This window comes from Hibiscus syriacus, unplaced genomic scaffold (assembly GCF_006381635.1).
Source record: "Hibiscus syriacus cultivar Baekdansim isolate YM2019G1 unplaced genomic scaffold, ASM638163v2 tig00111769_pilon, whole genome shotgun sequence".
NCBI lineage: Eukaryota > Viridiplantae > Streptophyta > Magnoliopsida > Malvales > Malvaceae > Hibiscus > Hibiscus syriacus.
The window spans coordinates 3,473,583-3,495,450 of record NW_024063172.1 but is presented as its reverse complement, the minus strand read 5'-3'; the positions used below and the strand labels follow the sequence as shown (position 1 = coordinate 3,495,450).

Below are 21,868 nucleotides of genomic sequence, written 5' to 3'. Positions count from 1 at the left end.
TGGAGAGGCTTCTAGTGTGCAGGGTGTTGTGGACTGTGGACGAAGAGGGCCAGAGCTACAGGGTAGGGATCTTTTTGAAGTATTTTTCGCCAACGGTCTTCAGCTCAACGTTTCAACTCTGTAACGGCTAATTCTCCTTTTGGTCGGTAGCTGCAAAATTGCTTCAATAAATATTTTTTTGGGTGAAAAAATATTTTTTTTAATTAGAGTAGAAGACATTTAGATTATTTGATACTTTTAGAAGACATTTGCATCATCTAACAATTTTAAAAAATTAAAAAATTATTAAAAATATCATGTATTCAAGATAGGGAAAATAGTTAATGACATTTCAAAAGTCGTCAAATAATATAAATAACTTTTAGTAATCAAGAGATAATCTAAACATTTTTCAGAAATTATCATAATCGCCGTATAATCCAAACATATTTCAACAAATAATATAAGAAAAAACTTAATAAAAAACAAATTTTCTGAATTTTATATGATCAATTTTTATCTTTAACACATTATTCAAACAAATTTGGCGATGGTAGCACTGTGACTAGAAAAGTGAAATAATAATTACAATTTAAAATAGTGAATTGAGAATTTATGAAATCATGTGGGCTCTGCCCGCGCAGGGTCGAATCCTGCCGTTCACGCTTTTCTTATATTTTTTTTTGAATGACAAATTTGCAATTTGCATCCATTGTCCTTGTGGCTAAGGATTGTTGCCGGGTTCTCGAGCAGCCATTGTTAATATCATCATTATTCATTAGTTCATATGGGAGTAATTTCCCTTTGAGCTCCCTTAGCTTTTTGCTAATATCACTAATTGTGTCTTTCGTCTTAAATCGTATAATCTCAAATCAATTGTCTTTGGTCTTAAATCGTATAATCTCAAATCAATTGTCTTTGGTCTTAAATCGTGCATTTTTAAATATGGGATACTGTGAACTCAAAGATACACACCCTTTTTTTTATTCCAAATGTTCTTATTATGATTGTATGTTTGCATGTCAGTGATTTTCTTTCGACAACAAAAAGACGTATGGAAGGACAAAACCTCTCACCTTCCATCAGCAATGTCACTGAAATCACTGTCATTTACTGCGGATGGAATTGGAGCTGACCCCGGGCCCTGGGCATCCCCGGTCACAACTGTGCCTATTGAATCCCTGAAATTCCAGTCAGTAAGATAACTTGGTCTTGTTATAACACTGCTCACTTCAATATAATCAGCAAGCATAGCTGCAACATGAGACATGGGTGGCTGCATCGATGGTGATCCCTGAGTGCACAAAAGTGCCACCCTGGCCACTCGGAGAGCTTCGTTTTCATCAAACTTAACTAAATTTGGATCAACCAGATCCAGGCTCTGACTATTTTCACATGTAGAGCCCATGCCTGGAAATATTGTAGAAAATGTATCTCATTCATCATAAATCAGGTCTTTTAGAGGCCAATGCAAAGCATTTGAGTGCAAGAAATGAAAGAAGGGTCTACCTAATACTTACCCATGCTCGAAGATAGATTTTATCATCCTCCAAGCTAATTATCAAAGTTTGGCCTACCACTGGGAATCTCCAAAGTAACGATACTCCGGCGCCAGGTAGCCCCTTCAGCATAAATTAAATCACATTGCTAGCGTTTACAGATAAAAGTACTATATCTAGTACTTGGTTTACATGTTTCCAGAACAATATATGAACTTAAGTCTAAATAGGCTTACATAGTTCCAGCAATCTTTGTACTCATTTGCATTTTTTTTGTCATCATATAGCATTGCCAATCTGAAATCAGATATTTTGGGGCACAATTCTGCATCAAGCAGAATATTACTTGCCTTAATATCTCTGTGTACAATCCTTGGCCTAGACTCCTCTTGAAGATAAGCTAACCCCCTTGCAGTTTCGATGTTGAAGCGGGTTGGCCAATCAAAATTCATGTAGCTACCTCCTGCATAAAGTGTCAAAAACCTTGTCAATTTGTTCAATAATGACTAATCAGCAATGGAAATTTGAAATTCTCATCATCTCATTTTATAGAGAAAAGACTGAGGAATGAAAAAAAATAAAAAAAATAATCTTGCATTTGCTAATCATGAAATTCAGAACGATTCTCCCTAAGTTTTATGGTTCCAAAGCTCAAACAGTTAAAGCATGAAAGATTTATTAGTGTGATCATACCAAAGAGTTCTTTATCAAGGCTTTTGTTTTCAAGATATTTGTAAACAAGAAAATGCCTTTTTCCTTTGATACAGTATCCATGTAATTTGACAAGATTGCAATGTCGCACTGCTTAAATGGTGGCTACCTCAGCGAATAAATTGACTCTTTCCATGGTGAGATGCTACTGTAAGTAGCTTCAGAGCTACCACCCTCCCATCTGATAATGTACCCTATATGAAGGACTGAAGTCATCCTGGAAAACTATTAAACATATTATACCTGTAGACAGCTCCAAAACCCCCTTCTCCTAACTTGTTTGAAGGACTTAAGTCATCGGTGGCAGCTTTTAACTCATAATAACTAAATGTATTTTGTCTATTGGAAATACCAAGAAGCACTGTAGAGTCAAATATGTCGATTAGTAGGCTCTAGGTAGGAGCAATGAAATGCGATTATCAGCCTTCTCTCATATTATGTTACCAATTACCATGATTAGATATTTTCTTCAAGATTTATGAATTTTGCCGAGTAGTCTTCTCTTTTCTGTTAATGGGGTCTTTCCATGTAAACTAATACATTGATATTGAAGATACATCTAAAGATGCACCGTTTTCTGATGGAATACTATTATTATATAATATATATTTTGGGATAAAACTGATGCTCTTACCTTCCTCCTCATCTTCTTCTTTTCTTTTATGTAAATAATGGCAAATCTAAGTATCAAAGACAAGACCACAACAGAAACTGTAATACCAACAGTCAGTGCTGTCCGGTTCTTTTCTCCTTGGCATTTGTTTTCTCTATTTTACTCAAGTTTACAATTGATCGAATAATTTATTCCATACTTATTGTTTTATTTAACCGAAGAACAAATTAATATATTTCATTAAGGTATTAAGCGATCTAATTTAATTGGTTTGTGCAACTCCCATAATATAATATAGTTCACATGTGACGATGTTCCTAAGAATAAGATGGAGTCAATCATGTACAAAGTTTCCCACACCAACCCAATTTTCGCATGTCATTTCACATGTCAAATTACCAAGTATTTTAATGAACAAAACATTTGTTATCTTTCTCAAAAACTTAATTGTTTGCTTACAAACAAAAGATAAAAGGAGATTTTTAATCTTAAAATGCATCTACAGAAAAAAAACAATGAACATTATTGTACATTTCAGTATATGATGAAGTTTATAATATTGTTATGCGTATATTACAAAACAACTCACTCGGTATAGAAATGATGAACAATCAATTCTCACCTTCCTTCTCCAATGCTCTCCTTGAATTCAGTAATATTTACTGGGGAGGGTATTGGTTGATTATCCGCCCCCGAAGTAGTCTTGTTCTTACTCTTGATGTCAATGTTGCTTTGATCGGAGGCAATGGATGTTTGTGTTTCTTCATCCACAAAGGTGCCTGTTATATCTTGGAAATCCCAGTCAGTTATATAACTTGGTTTTGTTGTAACATTGTTCACTTCAATATCTCCTGCAAGCATACCGACAACACGGGACATAGGCGGCCGCATTGATGGTGATGCCTGAGTGCATAAAAGTGCCACCCCTATCATTCGGAAAGCTTCATTTTCGTCAAACTCCGCTAATGTTGGATCAACCAGGCTCAATGGTTGGTTATTTTCATGCAGTGTCCATGCCTAGAGACATTGTAGGAACAAATTAATAATCATATTTAATAATTTCCTCAAACAAATAGTGCTGCAGAAGGGAAAGGTGTGCTTCTGGATTACCAATTCAAGAAGATAAATTCTGTCATTTTCTGTGGTATTATATGAGTTTGGTCTACCACTCACGATCTCCAAAATAACAACACCAAAGCCAAAAACATCGACTTTCTCTGTAAGATGCCCACGCATTGCATACTCCGGCGCCAGGTAGCCACTTCAAGATAATTACATTGCATTGGTGAATATGTTCTTTAATATAACTACTAAATCTAGAAAATTGGGAATATAAATTATATTCTGCTAAGGCAGAACCCATGAACAAAAAGGTTGAAAGGTCTTACATGGTTCCAGCAGCACGAGTGGTGACGTGTGTTATCTTATCATCATAAAGCTTTGCCAATCCAAAATCAGATATCTTTGGGCAGAGCTCCTCATCAAGCAAGATATTGCTTGCCTTGACATCCCTATGAACAATCCTTGGCCTAGACTCCTCATGAAGATAAGCTAGCCCTCTTGCAGTTGATAAGCAGATATTGAAGCGGGTTGGCCAATCAAGATGCAGAACATCTTTTCCTGCATTTTAGTGCAACTAGTCTCATTGAATTGTTCATTAGTCAACAAATAATGAAGAGCATCAAAATTAGTAAATTAGATTGTCTGCATACCCCAAAGTGCCTGATCAAGGCTTTTGTTCACAAGATACTCGTAAACAAGAAGACGCCTATTTCCTCCGATACAGCACCCATATAGTTTGACAAGATTACGATGTTGCACTGCTGATATGGTAGCTATCTCAGTAACAAATTGTTCTTTCCCCTGGTTTGATGCTACTGAAAGTTGTTTCACAGCTACAACTCTCCCATCAGAAAGTGTACCCTAAAGCATACTACGATTTAGTAAAATTGTGTAATAAATCATTCTCTTCGGTAATCTCATCACCCTTTGGCAAGAAATTTAGCATGCTAAAAAGGTTAGATATTGTTTACCTTGTACACAGGTCCGAACCCACCTTCTCCTAATTTCTGTGAAGGACTGAAGTCTTCGGTGGCAGCTTTCAACTCAGAATAACTAAATGTGTTTGGCCTAGGGCTGATGCCAAGAAGCACTGTAGAGTCAAATAAGGCAATTAGTAACATTTATTAAAAAAACCCTTCTCTAATATATCCGATTATCATGATTAGATATTTCTTTAAAAATCTTATGAACTTTGCTAAGCATCCCCGTTTGAAGGAAGAATAATTTTTCTGGTATTGGGGTCTTTTCATATGAACTAATCCACTGATATTGGACAGAGATGAAAAGATACACCTTTTTTATGATATGTGATGAATAATCGTATATATATATATATATAAAATTTATGATAAATCTAATGCTCTTACCCTCCTCGTCATCATCTTCTCTCCTTCTTTTCACATAAATACTTACAAATACAAGTATCAAAGCCAATGCCACAACTGGGACTGTAACACCAGCAATTAATGCTGTGTGGCTCTTCCCTTTAGGATTGCTTGGTGGTATCCCACTAACAGTTGGTATGAAATCTGAGGAGCAGAATAGATGTATTAGAAAGACAGGACAGAAGATAAGCACGTGAAGGATATATAACATGGGATTCAAAAGTGTTTAAGGTGGCTTACTTGGAACAACACTAATAGCTGAAATGGCTGGACCATAAGTACCATCTTCAGGTGTGCCAGTAGTCCCCTTACCAGCCCAAAACAGGTGAATTTCAAGATGGTTCTCAGTTACATTAGTAGTGAAGTTCCTAGTTATTGCTCTATTGACACCACCAGCCTCGTTTGCTATATCAAAATCCCTTAATTGTCGGGTTCCCTGATGAAGCATTGATGAGATATTATAGCAATATGTACTTAGTGTAAAATCATGTGAACATAATTGTGATTGTAGAAACACATCAAACAAGAGGAATGGAATGAATTATATACAGCTTAGAATGGTAATAATTTCTACATCAAATGAAATATTACCTGGATATAAACATCAAAAACACGCCTTCCTAGACTCCTCCAGGACTGTGAGGCGCGCTCTGGAAAGCTTGTCTCTGCAAAGAACAATCTTACAGTATAGGGTCCATTCTCAAGGCCTAGGCCATAGTATCTAAGTGATCCAGGGGATAGCCTTGAAGTCTGATACAGTGCCGGGTTGTTGGTATCTCTCACTTGTCCTAAGAAGTTTTGCACAAACTGTTGAATTCGTGCTTCTGCAAACAAGCCTGCATTGCTAACTGCCCATCTCCGTGCACTGGTTACATTAAATGTCGCTGGGCCAAGTGTGCTATTATCAGCCTCAAATGATATCCTATCAGATAGCATCGGTCCTCCACCACACTTAATTGAAAAGTTCGCATCTGCCAATGCCGACATTGAAATATGTTAGCAAATCGTTAAGCATTGGTCTTGATTAAATCTTTGAATTAAGACCTCAACAACAGATATTGGTTCCAAAGTTTTAGCTAGTACATCGTGGAGCATTTCTAAAGCATGGGAAGCTTCTTTGAAGGCATTCTAATCCTGGTAAACGCCTGAGGAAATTCAAAACAGTTTTCTGATTAGGAACGTTAAAAGAATGCATTGCATAGAAGAGATAGTAGCAAGCATTTCTTTTCATATCGGTAAAAGAATCCTATCAAGAAAGTTTAGGAGAAGAGAAAATCAGGTGCTGAGAGAGGATAACCCACCTTATGTTTGTGCTGTTAAGTGTGAAGTTGTTGGCCACAAGGTTCCTACATAAAATTCCATGAAACAGGCTCTTATTGGTATTGATTTGCAACTGATTACTTTTTTACAGTGTGATATTATTAACAATAAGAAAGTAAGCTCCAAATGAGCACCAAAAAAGCCATAAGCTACAAAGTGGTGTCAAAATTAGAAAGCAAAGGTAAGTGAAGGAAGTTTACTGGTTTAAGATACATACAGTTGTAAGCCTGAGTTTACCCAAGAAGGCAAGTTTCCTGATAGAAAATTGTACGATAAATCTCTGCATATACAAGTATATTAGCAGAAAATGAGTGTGGAATATGAATAAATTGCCAGAATCAAGAAAAATTAACTGCTTTTTCTATCAGATGGTTCACTAAATAAGTTGGTGAGATAGAATGGCGTACATGGTCTGAAGTGTATCACTTTTTTGGCTTGGAATGGAACCCGATAGACTGTTATTTCCAAGAAACCTGACCATTTCAATTGCATGAAAGAGATGAATAATGTCAAGTGAAAACCACGAATCTTAAGCGGAAATTTTGAATTTTTTTGTTGCTTACAAGTATCTGAGAGAATTCATAGTGAACAAAGTAGTTGGAATTGTGCCTGTTAAGTTGTTGAAACTCAAATCCCTGGGACAACGGAATTAGAGACATGAAACAAGTGAATATCATAAATTACTTAAGCAGTTAACTTTAAGATAAAACTTACAGCTTTTGTAAAGATTGCAATTCAGTGATATCAGAAGGCAAACTACCAGTGAGCATGACATTTCTCAGAACCCTATAGGAAATGAAAAGAAAAGGAAAATAAATATCTTAATTCCAATCTCATAAATTTAGATAAAAGAATTCCATCTTTTTTCCAAAAAAGAAAACAGATAATACAAGAAGTGAAGTATGGTTAACTCACAAGTCAGTCAAATTCTTTAGATTTCTTATGAAATCGAGAGAAGAACTCCCATTGTATATATCACCAATTCGCCTACATGATATACGAGCATAAAAAAAATTATGTGTGTACATACATACATGAACATGCAGACAAAGGGAGAGAGTTCAATGGTGGCTATCATGAAAGCAAGATATATTTACTTACAAAGAAGTCAATGAGGTTAAATTTCCAAGACTGGATGGTATTGGACCTTCAAGAGAGTTCCCTTCAAATCTCCTATATAAACATTCGACAGACTAGTCAAACTGATGAAAAATCTAGGCAAAGTTATCCATCTTGATGTGGATTCGAAGAGAACTTGTATTAAGATATGTTTTGATGAATTGCGTACAATGTCGTGAGCTTTGTCAAGTTACCAAAAAAGTCCGGTATTTTGCCTGTGAATGCATTATCAGATGCCCACCTGAAATTCAACAGAGCTTACTGTTGTTATGGTAAGGTAAGGAATTTTAGGTAATTAAGGCAATTGGCAGGACTAGAAGAGAGAAAAGATAAATAAGCATTGAGAAGAGTCTTTCATACATTGTTCGCAGTTCTTTAAGGTTAGCAAATGTTGAGGGAATCTCACCACTCAATCCACAACTGTTAATGTATCTGCCAAATTCATAAACCAAATGTTGTTTTAATTTCAAGGGCAACCTGTTAACACAATCATACACTTCCCCTAAAAAAAATTGAAGTTAGAACTTACAGTTCTCCAAGTTCGACTAAATCACCTAGTTCTGGAGGAAGTGTTCCAGAGATATTGTTATTACCCAAAGACCTGCATGGTATTGATCAAGACATAATTTTTTTGAGAAACATGAAAGAAACCCAATTTTACAAGAAAATGTTTGCTTAACAACAGAACTAATTTCTCCTTTATAACGGTGACAAAAAGAATTTGTTGAGAGTTCCTTCAATTCTTACAGCAGATATAGCTTCTGGCAATTTGCTAGCTCCTTTGGAATGGGTCCAGTGATATTATTTTGTGCAATTGACCTATACAAATTTAAATAAATAAATAATCCAAAGAAAGGTGTATTCTTGAATATAATAAATTAGCAAACAGTATTAGTGAAAATATACAAAAATCAGGGAATATAATGCTTTATTATTCCAGTATGTCAAAAGAACCATTGCCTGTCATATATAAAGCAGAGTGGAGTTGACACTTAAATGATACACCTTCATTTCAAATTAGCCATCTTGAAGGGCAAGGAATTAGATTAAGTTTGAGTTCCTCTAGTCATTAGTTAGAAAGATAGAGAAGATAACCTCATATTTAAACCTACTACTTATGTTGGTTCAACTCTTTATTTCTCAGACATGGTTATGGAGATATGATCCTACACGGACTCTTTAAATATATGAAAAATACTTTTCAAAAATTAAAGCTCAAATACATATACAAGTCCATAATCGTATTGAGTCGAAGTGAAGTATCAGATTAGAAATAACATGTATGGGATTAGGAAGTTCATGAAAAAACCAATTGAACCATAAAAAAGCAGCCTATACATGTTCTGCATTTCTATGATGCTGTTAATTCTTAAAACTGTTATTTGGGAACTTGTTCATAAGGCCTGAAAACCAACAAAGACAGATAATGTCTACGAAAAATGAAATGCTTTTATCAGATTATATTCGAGTACTCACAGTAACCCTAATCTAGACAAATTTCCAAGGAATGGTGGCAAAGGACCAGAGAAGAAGTTTCTATCGATCTTCCTGCATCACCAAACAATATAAATTATTAGAACAGTTACTGAAAAACTAATCATTTTCCATAACTAAAAGCATGCTGTAACCATTTTTAAATCTGTATTCATTTGGAAAACATTCAAAATCACAAGATGATTGTTGACTTATCAATATCAAAGTGAGAAGAAGAACATTCTTACAAGAAATCCAGATAAGGAAATTCCAAAAGCTCCTCTGGTATCACTCCTCGTCTATCTAGACCAAATACCCTCCTGATAAAAGTGTTTAAAAGCATGTATAAGAGTTAGTACAGACGATATTATTATTTGACTTCTCATAAAGGCCATTGATAATGAAGTTTTTTTTGTTGCTGCTTATAAACCTTGCTTAATTTAACAGCTATACTATAATAATAGTAATGGCTTAAAAAATATTGCACAAGCGTGAGAGAGCAGGAAGCATACAAGCTAGTGATGTGGCAAACAGTGCTATCGTTGAAAGAACAATCACATCTAATACCAGGGTTATTGGAAGGATCCTCAAACACAGAAAAACTTGTCGTGAGAGCAGTTCCAGTGCATGGCTCTCCGCTGATGTTCCATGTATCCGGTGCTTGTATATCCCATCTTTGGAAGATTGTGTTCAATGCCCTCACTGTTTTCCCATTCAGAAATTAGTTGGTGAAAACAAAAATTCATATTAGTAGATTACCATTTATCCCCAAAAAAATTAACTATTCAGAAAAGAGGAAACAATCTCCCATTAAATCATTCGTTCCATTCTAAAATAGATATTGGCATTTTGTCAAACATGTACCAGAGTTTATCAAACTCAAAACCGATCATAATCACTACAGCTTTTCCCCCATAATCAATAATGTTCATTGTTACATATGTATCGATATTGATGGGAACAAGTTTGGTCTGATTTGGACGAAGAACCACAGCCGGTGGAGACTCGACCGTGAATTGGGATTGATCAATGATCAGTATGAGAAGAGTCTCTCTTTTCCTGCTCTCTCACACACAGTGTTCATCTTCTTATATCTCCATTCCCTCTTCTCATACAGTCAACTCCGGCTCATGGCTGAGTCTTTACCGAGTGCAGCTCTCCGTTTAAACCAGAATTGTCAAAGATCTACGAGATAAATTTATTCTCATCAACAATATATATACACACAGGGAGGGAGGGAGAAAGTACCTTCAGAAGGAACGGTGGTGGCGTTCTGGGCATTAACGGATTGGCTGAACAAAAAGAAAACAACCCAGAAGAAGCATAGCAAGCGGTTTGAAGAAGACAGCGGTGGCTTCATCGAAGTCGTGGTTTTTCCTTTCTTCACAGAAAGGTTATCGGAATTGGGCATACGGCTGCTTATCGTCACCAGTTACAGCTTTAAGATCTACTCCAGCCAATGAGCCAATGAAAGCTTGGAGCTTTTAAGTTTTACCCAAACTTAATTTATCAATTTTCTTTTGACGCTTAGCTCAAGTGGTGTTGTAGTAAAACAGGATTGCCGCAGGCTGGAATAATATTAATAATCAAAGTCCACTAACATTAATAATGCTTTGAGACTTGAGTTTCACCAACCAAAAACACCAAAATCAGAACACGATTGATTCAAATGAGTCGGTATGAAATATTGGAATCGAAAGAAAAAAAGAAGCGTTGATTTTTAATTCAATAGTTAATCTTAATTCGAGAGCTCTTGATGAATTGGGAAGGTTAGCCCAAGAAAGTAAAAGACAGGCGAAACGAGATGGGTCCCAACGTCCGGATTTGTCAAAACATTTTCCTTCTCTTTTGGCGGCTCATCTCCGACTTTGACATCCGCAACTCATCTGTTTCACATTGTAATTGGGAAAACATTTGGTTAAAATTTTACAAGGTATAAAAAGTCATTAAATTTTATAAAATTATCATTAAACTTCTCAAATGATTACAATATAGTCATTCAATCATTATAAAATTATTTTTTAAAATTTATTAAAATTTATCTCTATTTTAAAACATACAATGATGTTTTATAATAATTCAATAAATTTGAAAATAAAAAAAATTGTTTTAGTGTAATTTAATGATTATATATTTTACCATCTAATTTTTTTCAGCTTAAAAGCAGGAAGGGTGGAATTGATTAATTAAACCTTTGAACAATGTGAACCTGCCACCTACGACTATGTTTAGTCGAGGTAAACATTAGACACATCTCCTGCACGTGGCACAAATATGTTTACTCTGGCGGCTGATAGTTGAATTTTCTCATCTCTTAATTAGTCTTTGACCCCACTGCATGCATTCCGTTCCCAATCTTTTACGTAACCTGATGATTTATTCATGGATTAACGAAATATAAATATATTAAAATGGATCAAGCGGTAGTAGACTAGTGATTGTTTTTTTCAGTTGCAGCTCAATGATATATGAACTGTTGAAAGAAAAGAAAGATAAATAACATGAAAATTCAAAAACAAAATATCGTACCAGCATATTTTATAGTATTATAATTTTATAAGCCAAAATTTTATTATTTTAATGGGTAGAAGGTGGACTGAGATGAAAGTCAAGCCAACAGTTTTGGTTCGTTAGGTTGGCTCTGTACGTACAGCTCATAATCCATTCACTAATTCTTCCCAATCATGTCAGTGTCATGATATATATAGGATTGGATATGATTTTATTAGGAAATGTAAAATTCTTTAGTTCACGTAAAATTATGATTATTTAATAAATGAAATATACGTTTTAAATTAATAATATGAAATAGAAAGATATTTAGTTTAAAAACAAATTAATCTCAGCAATCTATTTTTATTCGACGAAGAGTCTTAAATTTATATAAACTAAAATAACTTTCCATATATATATATATGTGTGTTTGACAAAACAAGTTAACTAAAATTGGATGAGTGGCTTCAATAGTTAAAGAAAATTTATTTTTTATTGAAATCACTTATTCAAATAGATGCGTAGGTTGTCTTGTTGTGTACAAAACTTACCGTAGCAATACAACTTTAGCATATGATTTTCACATTTCTAATTACCAAGTATTTAAATAAACAAAAACATCTGTTTATTCGAATAAATTCATTAGCTTGGAGTTTGGACTAATGAATTTAGCAGAGTTGAAGAAACAGCTTAAATTCTGTGTTTTCCCCCCCTCTAAAGATACTCTGATATGGTACTATAGCAAGCATGGCACAGACATGTATCACCTTCCTTCTCCGATAATCTCATTGAATCCCGTAATATTAATTGGAGAGGGAATTGGTTGACCACCTTCACCTGAAATACTATTCTTCTTCTTCATGTTGTCGCTGCTGCTGTGATCTGACGTTTGTGATTCATCATTCCGGAAGCTGCCTGTTATATCCTTATAAACCCAGTCCGTTACATAACTTGGTTTTGTTGTAGCATTGCTTACTTCTAAATCTCCTGCAAGCATACCGACAACACGGGACATCGGCGGCCGCATCGACGGCGATGTCTGGGTGCATAGAAGTGCCACCCCTATCACTCGTCGAACTTCGTCTTCATCGAACTCCACTAGTTTTGGATCAAGCAGGCTCAAGGGTTGGTTGTTTTCATGTTGTGTCCAGGCCTAGGGGCATTGTACAAGCAAATTAGTAATACGGTTCTTGAACAATTTTTACTTCAAAATGGAAAGATTTACTTGCGGATTACCCATTCAAGAAGATAAATTCTTTCATTTTCCAAGGCGTTGTCACAGTTTGGTCTGCCGCTTACGATCTCCAAAGCGAGGACACCGAAGCCGTAAACATCGACTTTCTCCGTGAGATGACCGCGCATTGCATACTCCGGTGCTAGGTAGCCACTTCAAGATAATCACATCACATTGGTGAATAATGTTTACTGATAAAACTTCTAAATCTAGCAATTTGGGAACAGAAATTACATGCTACTGAGGCAGGACTCATGAACAAAAACGTTGAAAGGTCTTACATTGTTCCGGCAGCGCGAGTTGTGACGTGTGTTTTCTTGTCATCGTAAAGTTTCGCCAATCCAAAATCAGATATCTTTGGGCGGAGCTCTGCATCAAGCAAAATATTGCTTGCCTTGACATCCCTGTGAACAAATCTCGGTCTAGACTCCTCGTGAAGATAAGTTAGCCCTCTTGCAGTTGATAAGCAAATATTGAAGCGTGTTGGCCAATCAAGATGCAAGTCATTTTTTCCTGCATTTATAGTGTAAGGAATCTCAAACAGTTGTTTCATTAACCAGAAATGAGAAAAAAATATAGTATCATATTACAATGTTCTCATACCAAAGAGTGCCTGATCAAGGCTTTTGTTCTCAAGATACTCGTAAACGAGGAGGCGCCGATTTCCTCCGATGCAGCAGCCGTATAGTTTGACAAGATTACGATGTTGCACTGCTGATATGGTAGCTATCTCGGTAACAAATTGTTCTTTCCCTTGGTTTGATGCTAGAGAAAGTTGCTTCACAGCTACAACTTTCCCATCATGAAGTGTACCCTAAAGCATAATCATCATTGATTGGCAAGCTATAATCATATTAAGCATGCTAAGATCGTTAGACATCGTTTACCTTGTATACAGGTCCGAACCCCCCTTCTCCTAACTTCTTTGAAGGACTGAAGTCTTCGGTAGCGGCTTTTAACTCAGAATAACTAAATGTGTTTGGTCTAGGACTGATTCCAAGCAGCACTGCAGAGTCAAATAAGGCAATCGGTAGGTTGTAATTGGAAATGTGATATGCATTTTATTGTAAAAACTGATGTTCTTACATTCCTCGTCCTCGTCTTCGGTGTTTCTCTTCGCATAAATGATTGCAAATATTAGGATCAAAACCAATGCCACAACAGGAACTGTGACACCAGCAATCAATGCTGTGTGGTTCTTCTCCTTAGGATTTCCCGGCGGTATACCGCTGACAGTTGGTCTGAAATCTGAGACACATAATAGATGTATTAGAAACAGAAAACTAAACATAAACACATTAAAGCATACAATTCACAAGTGTCAAAATGTCTTACTCGGAGTAACGCTAATGGCGGAAATGGATGGACCATAATAGCCTTGTTCTGGTGTGCAGCAAGTCCCCTTACCAGCCCAAAACAGGTGAATTTCAAGATGGTTCTCAGTTACATTTACAGTGAAATTCCTAGTTATTGCTCTCAAAACCCCACCAGCCTCCTTTGATATATCAAAATCTCTTAATTGTAAAGTTCCCTGAAAAATCATTATACCAATAAGTATTTCTAAGTGTGAAAACACTGCAGATAGGGGGAATGGAAGGAACAAATGATATACAGGATTAGAATGGAATGGAATTCTTCATTAAACAAAACATTACCTGAATATAAACATTGAAAACTCTCCTTGCTAGACTCTTCCAAGTCCGTGTGGTTCGGTCCGGGAAACCAGTTTCTGCAAAGAACAAGTTTACAGTATAGTTTCCATTCTCAAGGCCTAGGCCATAGTATCTGAGTGATCCAGGGGATAGCCTTGAAGTCTGATACAGCTCCGGAGTGTTGGTACTTCTTATTTGTGACAAAGTGTTTTCCACATACTGTTGGTTCTGTCTGTCTGCAAACAAGCCTACATTGCTAACTGCCCATTTCTGTGTGCTGGTTACGTTTATCGTTGCAGCGCCAAGCGTGCTATTTTCAGCCTCGAATAGTATTCCACTAGATGTCATCTGCCATCCACCACACTTGATCGAGAAGTTTGCATCTGCCGATGTCGACAATGAAATATGTTAGTAAAGCATCAAGCATTGGTCTTGATTAAATCTTATAATCAAGACCTCAACAACAGATACTGGGTCCAAAGTATAAGCTAGTACATCGTGGAGCATTCCTATTGCATGGGAAGCCTCTTTGAAGGCACTCTAACCCTGGTAAAAGCCTGTGGAATTTCAAAACAATTTCGAAATTAGAAACTTTAAAGCAATGCACTACATAGCAGATATAACATGAAGCATTTGTTTTCATAGAGGCACAAGAACTCTTTCAAGAAAGTTTAGGAGGGGGAAATCGGGTGCTGCAGGGCGGTAACTCACCTTCTGCTTGAGCTGTTAAGTGTGAAGTTGTTCGCCACAAGGTTCCTACATAAAATTCCATGAAACAAGCTCTTAATGGTGTTAAAATCTAGAAAGCAAAGGAAAGTAAAGGAAGTATCCTGGTTGAAGATACATACAGTTGTAAGCCTGAGTTTACCCAAGAAGGCAAGTTTCCCGATAGTAAATTGTATGATAAATCTCTGCGTATACAAGTATATTAGCAGAAAGTGAGTGTGGAGTATGAACAAATTGCCAGAATCAGGAAAATTTAACTGCTTTTTCATTCAGATGGTTCACTAAATAAGTTGGTGAGATAGAATGAAGTACATGGTCTGAAGTGTATCACTCTTTTGGCTTGGAATGGAACCTAATAGACTGTTGTTTCCAAGAAACCTGACCATTTCAATTGCATGAAAGACATGAATAATGTCAAGTGAAAACCACGAATCTTAAGCAGAGATTTTGAATTTTTTTGTTGCTTACAAGTGTTGGAGAGAATTCATAGTGAACAAAGCAATTGGAATTGTGCCTGTTAAGTTGTTGAAACTCAAATCCCTGGAACAAAATGGAATTAGATACATGAAACAAGTGAATATTCATAAATTACTTATGCAGTTAACTTTTAGATAAAACTTACAGATTTTGTAAAGATTGTAAATCCGTGATATAAGGTGGAAAAATACCAGTGAGCATGGCATTTCTTAAAACCCTATAGGAAATCAAAAGATCGGAAAAATAAATATATTAGTTCCATAAATTTAGAAAAATCATGATCTTTTTTTAAGGAAAACAGATGAATTCAAAAAGTATAGAGTATGTTTAACTCACAAGTCAGTCAAGTTCTCTAGATTTCTTACGAAATCAAGAGAAGAACTCCCATTGTATATATCACCAAGTCGCCTACATGATACACGAGCATATAAATAAGTATGTGTATACATCATACATGCATCCTGCATGAATATGCAGAAAAGGAAGAGAGTGCTGCAGTAGCGGGAGATTATCACGAATGCAAGATATCTCTGCTTACAAAGTAGTCAATGAGGTTAAATTAGCAAAACTGGATGGAATTGGTCCTTGAAAGGAGTTCCCTTGAAATCTCCTGTATAAACATTTGACATACTAGTCAAACTGATGAAAAAATTATAGGCAAAGCTATTCATCCTTCCTGATGTCTGATTCAGAAAGAACATATATGCAGATTATAACCAAGATGATTTGATGAATTACAATTCTCTAAGCTCTGTCCAGTTTTGGCCAATAAAGTCTGGTATTTTTCCTGTGAATGCATTGTCAGATGCCCATCTGAAATTCAAAAATGCTTACTGTTAATATGGCAAGAAAATTTACAGGATCAGGAGATATAAAAGGGCTTAAAATTAAGACAAGGGTCTTTCTTACACAGTTTGCATGTTTCCAAGGTTAGCAAATGTTGGGGGAATCTCACCACCCAAACCAGAGCTGTCAATGTATCTGCCAAAGTCATAAACCAGTCATTGTCATAATTTAATAGGGTCACCTGTAAACACAATCATGAACATCCCCATACAAAGAACAAGACAAAGAACTTACAGTTGTTGAAGGTTGATCAAATTACCAATTTCTGGAGGCAATGTTCCAGAGAAATTATTATTACCAAAAGACCTGCAGAATAGTACCATGGTAAGTAAACGTTGCAGTAAACTTCCTGTCAAAAGCTAGACATATTGTAAGATAACCAATTCTTACAGCATATATAGCTCCTTAAGATTTCCAATCTCCTTTGGAATTGGTCCAGAGAAATCGTTGTGAGCAATCGACCTATACGAAATAAAATGATCCGAACAAATTAACAAACAGTAAGAAAAAAAATGAAAGATCTGCATGGAAATCAGGGAAAAGAACCATTGTCCATCATGCATAAAACAGGGTGGACTCAATGCTTTACCGGTTCACCTTCATTAGTTTGAAGATGATTAAGGTAACCTCATTGTTAAGACTACTACTTGTGTCCGACACATATTCGAACATTGATACGAAGATTATATGTGAGTACTCACAATAACCCTAGGTTAGACATATTTCCAATGAATGCTGGCAAGGGACCATAGAAGAAGTTTTGATCAATCTTTCTGCATAACAAAACAATAGAAATGATTATGATCAGCTACTGCAAAACTAACCATTTCCATAACTGGAAGACATACTGTAAACATTCTAAAAATCTGTATTCATTCTGTAAATAATAAAAAAGAAAAGGGACATTCTTACAAGAAATTGAGATAAGGCAAATCCAAAAGCTCCACTGGCAACACTCCTCGTTTATCTAGAGCATATACCCTCCTGAGAAAAGTGGAGACCCATTTTAACTTATAACCAGCTAACATGAATGGACTAGCTTTTGGTTCAAATTAGCCTTGAGAACTGATAGTAATGGCTTAAGAATATTGCAGAAGAATGAGAAAGCGAGAAAGCATACAGTCGAGTAATGTGACAAACGGTATTACTGTTGAAAGTACAATCACATCTGATAGCAGGGTTATTGAGACGATCCTCAAAAACAGAATCAGTTTGGCTGAGCGCATTTCCAGTGCATGGCTCTCCACTTGTGTTCCATGTATTCGCTGCTTGTGTATCCCACTGTTGGAAGATTGAGTTCAATGCCCTCACTATTTCCCCATTCATTTAACCAATGGTGAAAGAAAAGATAATAATCATGTTAGGTGATTACCAATTATCAATATCTGTAATCACTATAAACATTGATAATAATAATAATAATAATAATAAAAATAATAAAAGAGAAACTTTTTCGTTAAATATTAATAATTATTATGCCATGTCCGGACCAGTTCACAATAGCAGGAATCAAGGATGAAATTAATATCAAATATTGAAAGGACTAATTCTCTAAGCTAGACTCTTAAATACTTAATTTCAAAAATTATTTTCTTAAAATTCAACTTCGATTGGATTAAATTAAATTAAGCTAAAAAAACTCATATCTAAACTCGAATTAGGTCGAATCAACCATATAATTTCTAAATAATTTCAAAACAAGTGTCTGAAAAAAGATAATAATATGTCATTGAGTTATTCAATTTGGGGAAACTGTCAACAAGTCTTAGAAAAATGTTTGAGAATGTGATGAATCTGTATGGTTCTGTACTTATTGACAATGGACAAATATTCTTAAAAGAAATTATTATAATATTGAAAAAGAGTCTCGATTAGAGCTGGGTATATGGGCTAAGGCCCGCAGGCTACCCGTTTAACCCACGACCCGTGCGGGTTTCGGGCCTCAAAAATTGAAGATCGTTTAAATTACGGGCTTTTTAGCCCGGACCGTTAAATCCGCGGGTTTAATGGGTATAACCGCTGGCTACCCGCTAAAGCCCGCTTAATTTAAAATTTATAAAATTTTAGAGAAAATAAACTTAAAGAATTTTATAGAAAAATAAAATAAATTACCTATAAATATGATGTTACTTATAACTATTGTAGTTCTTAAATTTATTAGGGCGTTTGTCATAATTTTACAGTTGCTTGATATTTTTTTCATTTAAATATACATCATTATCATTTTGGTATTTAAAGATTTTTTTATTTAATTTTGACTTTTATTTTTTTCATGAAGTATGTTATCCATTTTGTTCTTTGAATATAAAAAGTCACGTGATATTCTAATAATATATCACATGACACGTAATATTTGGATTAAAAATAAGAAAGAAAAGTAAAAGAAAAAATTGAAAATATACTTTTAAACTTTTAAAGACTTTTACAAAATAAATATATTTTAACAAATTAATGACTTATATTTTATCAATTTTAGTATAACTGTATCTTTCAAATTTACTCTTATACTGTAAGTATTTTATTTTATATTTTCATATTATGTTTTAGTATTTCTCTAAAGTATCCATAAAATACAATTATTAGGAACATTTGACAACTTTCTTGTTAGATTTGTATAATGTTTGACTTTGTTGAATTTTTATGTTTGAATTTCTGCTTTCAGACACTTATGTGTCTTCATATTATAGCCTTGAATAATCGTGTTTTATAAAAGTATAATGTGGTTATTGTTTTATTTGTTTTTCAATTTGGTGATGTAAGTGAATATTTTTTTTAATTTGAGTTTAAGTAATTATATCATTATATATATATATATATATTAATGATTAAAAAAATTAAAAAAATATTATTTTATAATCATTTCCGACTATTTAAAATAAAATTTAAATATTATTTATTATTTTGACGGTGTTAGCTTCCTTTTCAAGTTGTTCGATCATTTTTAAAGGTGTAGTAAGTTAAAACATTATTTTTTATTGCATTTAAAGCAATTAAAATTATTTTTATTAAACGAGTCGCGGGTAAGCCCGTTTAGCCAGCAGGTTAAATGGACGGGCCGCAGGCCTTAAAATTCAAAATCGTTTATAAATGGGGGCTTTTTAGCCCGTTCTGTTTAAGCCCGCACCGTCAAAACCCGCGGGCTAAACGGACGGGTAACCCGTATACCCACCTTTAGTCTCGATGACCAATGTAAGCCTTCAAAAGTTTCAACATATTGACAAACTATACAAGTTAGAATCATGGGAATGATATCATGATGATGGCTATATATATATATATATATGTAATCATGGCATGTATTAATCTCTCGTATGGGTCAAGTACATCTCGTTATTTTAAGAAAATAATTAAATTTATCTTGATATTTTAAGAAAAAAATAAAAAAAAAATTGCATATCCATTATTTTTAAAAATTAAAATTAAAATTTTAGATCTTAATATTAAATTTCTAGATCCATCACTATACTTAGTTATATAATTAATCAATTAATTAAAATTTTAATATGACTTAAAACTCAAAATCATGGAAATGTTAATTATAATAATTTTACAAATTTTAAAATTAGTAAGAACTTAAAAAAATTAAAATAAAAAATAAATAACATTTACTTTATTTAGTTTCAAAATATATTTAAGAAACAATTAAAAAAATGGAGGATGCGTTTAGACCCCTCCCACTTCCTAGGGAAGTTTCTTGTATAAAATATAAATTGATTATGTATTATTATAATTGCAATATCTCGAAAGTTATAGATTTAAGTATATTTAATATACAATAATCATTGTTTCAATATATATATATATATATATATGGGTAATCTATACCATTGACCATCAAACTATGTATCCATTTTACTTTCTCCACTGATCTTTTAATTTTGTCAATCAAACCACCTAACTATTCAAATGATATCAATCAAGTCACTAACCGTTAACTTTGGACGGAAATGCTAACGTGACAGTTAATAAAATTGGTGTAATTATATATTTCATCCACAATACTTATACATTTTATCAATTTAGTCCTAAATTTAATTTAATTCAATAAATTTAATCCAGCCAATTAGATGGTGACATTTAATCTAATTGTGACACACATCACCATCTAATTGGTGTATTAAATTTATTGAATTAAATTAAATTTAGAACCAAATTGATAGAATGTATAATTACTAAGGATGAAATGTATAATTACACTAATTTTGTTAATTGTCATGTCATCATTTCCGTCCAAAGTCAACGATTAGTGGCTTGATTGATATCATTTAAATAGTTAGATGATCTAATTGATAAAATTAAAAGATCAATGACGAAAGTAAAATGAATAAATAGTTTGATGGCCAATAGTTTACCCTATATATATACAATAATCATGTGATTTGAAGGCTTGAAATGAAAAATGAATAATTTAATTATAATATAAAAATAACTCGTGAAAGATATTTTACGAATTTTATAAAAGGTAATGTAAAAAAGTTAAAGAAAAAAATAAATCACGGGAAAGTCTCACGTGTTACAGTATTAATATACGGTTTTGTTATTATTTTTTAAAATAAAATCAGAAAAAAATTATCAAAAAAATTATTATTTTTACCTATTTTATTAACATATATGGTAAAATATTATCTAAAATATTATTTTTTTCTATCGATTTTATTATTATTGGATATTTTATCAAAAATGTTAAAAAATATTAATATTTTAGGTATAAATAATAATATTTTAGTTAATTTTTTACTAATTTTGTTAAAATAATAATAACAAAACCAATAACATCTTTACTTAACCGTATTTTAAGACTGTCGCACGTTAAAATTTTTCGATAAAACACTTGTTATAACTAATTAAATTCAGAAATCAAAACCAATTAACACACCACTTTACATAAGAGTAAAAACTTCATTTTTCAAACCATTTATCCACGAACAAAAGATGAGAGAGCAAGAAAAGTAGGCCGGCCGAGGGAGATCAGATTTCTGTGTCGCTGATCAGTGGATACGGTCATTCATATAAATTATGTGGTTGGATAGTTTTCGACATATTAATATGGTTTTCGATAAAATACTAGCATATATATATATATATATATATATATATATATATATATATATATATAGAGAGAGAGAGAGAGAGTACCTTCAGAAGGATCTGTGGTGGGATTAATCTGGGCATTAATGGACTGACTGCATGAAAATAAGAAGAAGAAGAAGAAGAAGAAGAAGAAGGATTTGGAACAACACAGTAGTGGTGGCTTCATCGTCGACAACCTTAAAAACATT

At 34.0% G+C, this 21,868-nt stretch overlaps 2 protein-coding genes across 4 annotated transcripts; both read right to left on the bottom strand.

Moving 5' to 3' along the window:
* Nucleotides 1-1,040: 1,040 nt before the first annotated feature.
* LOC120169553 (probable LRR receptor-like serine/threonine-protein kinase At1g56140) lies at nucleotides 1,041-10,610 on the bottom strand. 3 transcript variants are annotated; one of them, XM_039177674.1, is made up of 25 exons: nucleotides 10,410-10,610; nucleotides 9,674-9,863; nucleotides 9,410-9,481; nucleotides 9,165-9,236; nucleotides 8,436-8,507; nucleotides 8,218-8,289; nucleotides 8,049-8,120; nucleotides 7,858-7,929; nucleotides 7,671-7,742; nucleotides 7,485-7,556; nucleotides 7,284-7,355; nucleotides 7,133-7,204; nucleotides 6,977-7,042; nucleotides 6,787-6,849; nucleotides 6,551-6,595; nucleotides 6,333-6,394; nucleotides 5,841-6,220; nucleotides 5,490-5,685; nucleotides 5,232-5,393; nucleotides 4,836-4,954; nucleotides 4,515-4,725; nucleotides 4,332-4,422; nucleotides 1,715-1,856; nucleotides 1,489-1,601; nucleotides 1,041-1,389 (listed from the first exon to the last, which is right to left on the bottom strand). In XM_039177674.1, exons 1-25 carry the CDS (start codon nucleotides 10,570-10,572, stop codon nucleotides 1,371-1,373), a joined length of 2,742 nt encoding a protein of 913 aa, XP_039033605.1. In that variant the 5' UTR covers nucleotides 10,573-10,610; the 3' UTR covers nucleotides 1,041-1,370. The 3 variants fall into 3 exon arrangements, with proteins under 3 accessions (XP_039033605.1, XP_039033604.1, XP_039033603.1); XM_039177673.1 differs by having other exon boundaries at nucleotides 1,500-1,601; XM_039177672.1 differs by lacking the exons at nucleotides 1,041-1,389; nucleotides 1,489-1,601; nucleotides 1,715-1,856 and adding exons at nucleotides 3,280-3,819; nucleotides 3,913-4,063 and having other exon boundaries at nucleotides 4,191-4,422; nucleotides 10,410-10,609.
* A 1,757-nt stretch (nucleotides 10,611-12,367) lies between these two features.
* On the bottom strand, nucleotides 12,368-21,868 carry LOC120169554 (probable LRR receptor-like serine/threonine-protein kinase At1g56130). Its single transcript, XM_039177675.1, has 24 exons — nucleotides 21,726-21,868; nucleotides 17,710-17,899; nucleotides 17,502-17,573; nucleotides 17,291-17,362; nucleotides 16,980-17,051; nucleotides 16,824-16,895; nucleotides 16,653-16,724; nucleotides 16,482-16,556; nucleotides 16,282-16,353; nucleotides 16,080-16,151; nucleotides 15,889-15,960; nucleotides 15,735-15,806; nucleotides 15,579-15,644; nucleotides 15,389-15,451; nucleotides 15,252-15,296; nucleotides 15,036-15,097; nucleotides 14,544-14,923; nucleotides 14,224-14,419; nucleotides 13,975-14,136; nucleotides 13,776-13,894; nucleotides 13,492-13,702; nucleotides 13,170-13,401; nucleotides 12,891-13,041; nucleotides 12,368-12,807 (listed from the first exon to the last, which is right to left on the bottom strand). The coding sequence occupies exons 1-24, from the start codon at nucleotides 21,865-21,867 to the stop codon at nucleotides 12,418-12,420; spliced, it is 3,132 nt and encodes a 1,043-aa protein (XP_039033606.1). The 5' UTR covers nucleotide 21,868; the 3' UTR covers nucleotides 12,368-12,417.

Coding starts and splice junctions, on each gene's coding strand:
- LOC120169553 (XM_039177672.1), bottom strand. CDS start 10,572: ATGCCCAATTCCGATAACCTTTCTGTGAAGAAAGGAAAAACCACGACT. Junction 8,290..8,435: donor TGCCAGAAGCTATATCTGCT/GTAAGAATTGAA, acceptor AATACCATGCAG/GTCTTTGGGTAATAACAATA. Junction 4,423..4,514: donor CCTTGATCAGGCACTTTGGG/GTATGCAGACAA, acceptor ACTAAAATGCAG/GAAAAGATGTTCTGCATCTT.
- LOC120169554 (XM_039177675.1), bottom strand. CDS start 21,867: ATGTTTTTAAGGTTGTCGACGATGAAGCCACCACTACTGTGTTGTTCC. Junction 15,098..15,251: donor CTTAACAGCTCAAGCAGAAG/GTGAGTTACCGC, acceptor GAAATTCCACAG/GCTTTTACCAGGGTTAGAGT. Junction 13,703..13,775: donor GGTTCGGACCTGTATACAAG/GTAAACGATGTC, acceptor ATTATGCTTTAG/GGTACACTTCATGATGGGAA.